Source organism: Priapulus caudatus, unplaced genomic scaffold, assembly GCF_000485595.1.
Source record: "Priapulus caudatus unplaced genomic scaffold, Priapulus_caudatus-5.0.1 Scaffold255, whole genome shotgun sequence".
Lineage (NCBI taxonomy): Eukaryota > Metazoa > Priapulida > Priapulimorpha > Priapulimorphida > Priapulidae > Priapulus > Priapulus caudatus.
This window is the reverse complement of record NW_014577316.1, coordinates 264,126-265,892: the sequence shown is the minus strand read 5'-3', so window position 1 is coordinate 265,892 and position 1,767 is coordinate 264,126. Positions and strand designations below refer to the sequence as shown.

General features: G+C 46.6%; 1 protein-coding gene across 1 annotated transcript in view; it reads left to right on the top strand.

Moving 5' to 3' along the window:
• The window catches only part of LOC106808138 (SPARC-related modular calcium-binding protein 1-like), a gene marked incomplete in the record, with an annotated part of 43,420 nt that overhangs the window by 33,136 nt on the left and 8,517 nt on the right, over positions 1-1,767 (top strand). The window contains 1 exon segment of the mRNA XM_014810719.1: positions 892-1,143. Coding sequence (XP_014666205.1) covers positions 892-1,143 — 252 coding nt within the window.

The following is a 1,767-nucleotide window of genomic DNA, read 5'->3' as shown; positions in this document are numbered from 1 at the left end:
GTACACGACGTACGTACGTCGTACCGACTACTACTAACCACCGCCTACCGTCTACCTTACCTACCTCCTACTACTCTCTCTCTCTCTCTCTCTCTCTCTCTCTCTCTCTCTCTCTCTCTCTCTCTCTCTCTCTCTCTCTCCTCCTCTCTCTTCTTCTTACTACTCTCTCTCTCTCTCTCTCTCTCTCTCTCTCTCTCTCTCTCTCTCTCTCTCTCTCTCTCTATCTATCTCTCTTTCTTTCTTTTTCTTTCTCTCTTTACCACCTGATGAGACTTACATCGGGACTCAGCGATCTTCGTAAAACGTTGGGAATTTTAAGCACAATCGCGTTGCCATTAGATCCCAGTTAGATTTTGTTAAGCGCAACAGACACGCTCTCTTGCGACGCCACCGGACTTCGAAAAACCAATAACATCGTAGCGCAGACCCTTACAGAGTTATGTCGTCCGCGCAATATTATTACCCGACTTCAGTCTGAAAGCAATTAGGATTTGATGCTCAGATTTGAAAGCATGCATGGAGACGAAGGGAGTTGATATAAGGGACTCCCCGGGTTCCTTTTGTAAGTTGCATTAATCGGAACTCCGTACAGAACTCTGTGAAAGAAGTGTTGTTTGTTTCGCACGTGCGCGTCGTGCGGTTCGCCGATCGCACACAGCAATATTAAACCCAATAACAGGGAGGAGTCTCGTTCGCGAATCCAAATGTTCATGGGCTGGGATGTTCTCAAGCCGGATGTTCTCAAGCGCGAATGTTCACAAGTCGGATGTTCGTAGCTCGGGGATCCCCCCGCGTAGACAAAACAAATCGGGAATGTTTTTCGCTCCACGCAGCCTCCATGTTCTTCGTGCAATACTTGCACAGTGCAATCGTTTTTTTCCTCTTCGCCAGGGTCGTTCTTCGCGCTGGATCAGGAGTCGATCGACACGAAGAAGACGGTCATCGGCTGGAAGTTCATCGAACTCGATCAGAACAAGAACGGCGAGCTGAGCCGCAAGGAGGTTCGGAACCTGCAGAAGCTCGTAAAGAAGTACGTGAAGCCGAGGCCGTGCGCGAGGAACTTCGTCAAGTACTGCGACCTCGATCAGGACAACAAGATCGCCAAGTCTGAGTGGTCGCTGTGCCTCGGCGTGGACACGACAAGTGAGTATATGGGTTATAGCTCGATTTAATTAACGTACAAATACGCGCCGCAGAGAAAACTTATCGATCAGTGAGTGCATCACGATGTGTAGATGAAATGCTAAGAATATATAGGCGTAGCGATGTGTATCACAACGAATATGTTCGTGCTATACTCATGATTCGATATACTTGTACGCGAAGATGAATAAGTAAATAATGCATATGTCGTATAAATCATAATAAATCATTAAAAAAATCATAATAAATATGACGTAAAAAGATAAGAGGCTAAAGCAATGTTTCTAAAAACAAAGGATGCGCGCTAGGCGCGTTGTTCTCGGAGAGTAAATGTTGACTGATAACATGCAAACAAGAGCCCATAATTCTATAACATTGCGGGCTCTTGATTATAATAGAAAGATATCTGGGATGAACGCGTAACCGTGTGCGTGCAGGTCTGGGCGCGAGTGACTGCTAGCGTGTGTGTGCAAGCGAATGTGCATAGGTATGCAGGTGCGAACATATACGTGTGTGCATATTAGCGTGTATGTGCGTGTGTGTGTGTGTGTGTGTGTGTGTGTGTGTGTGTGTGTGTGTGTGTGTGTGTGTGTGTGTGTGTGTGTGTGTGTGTGTGTGTGTGTG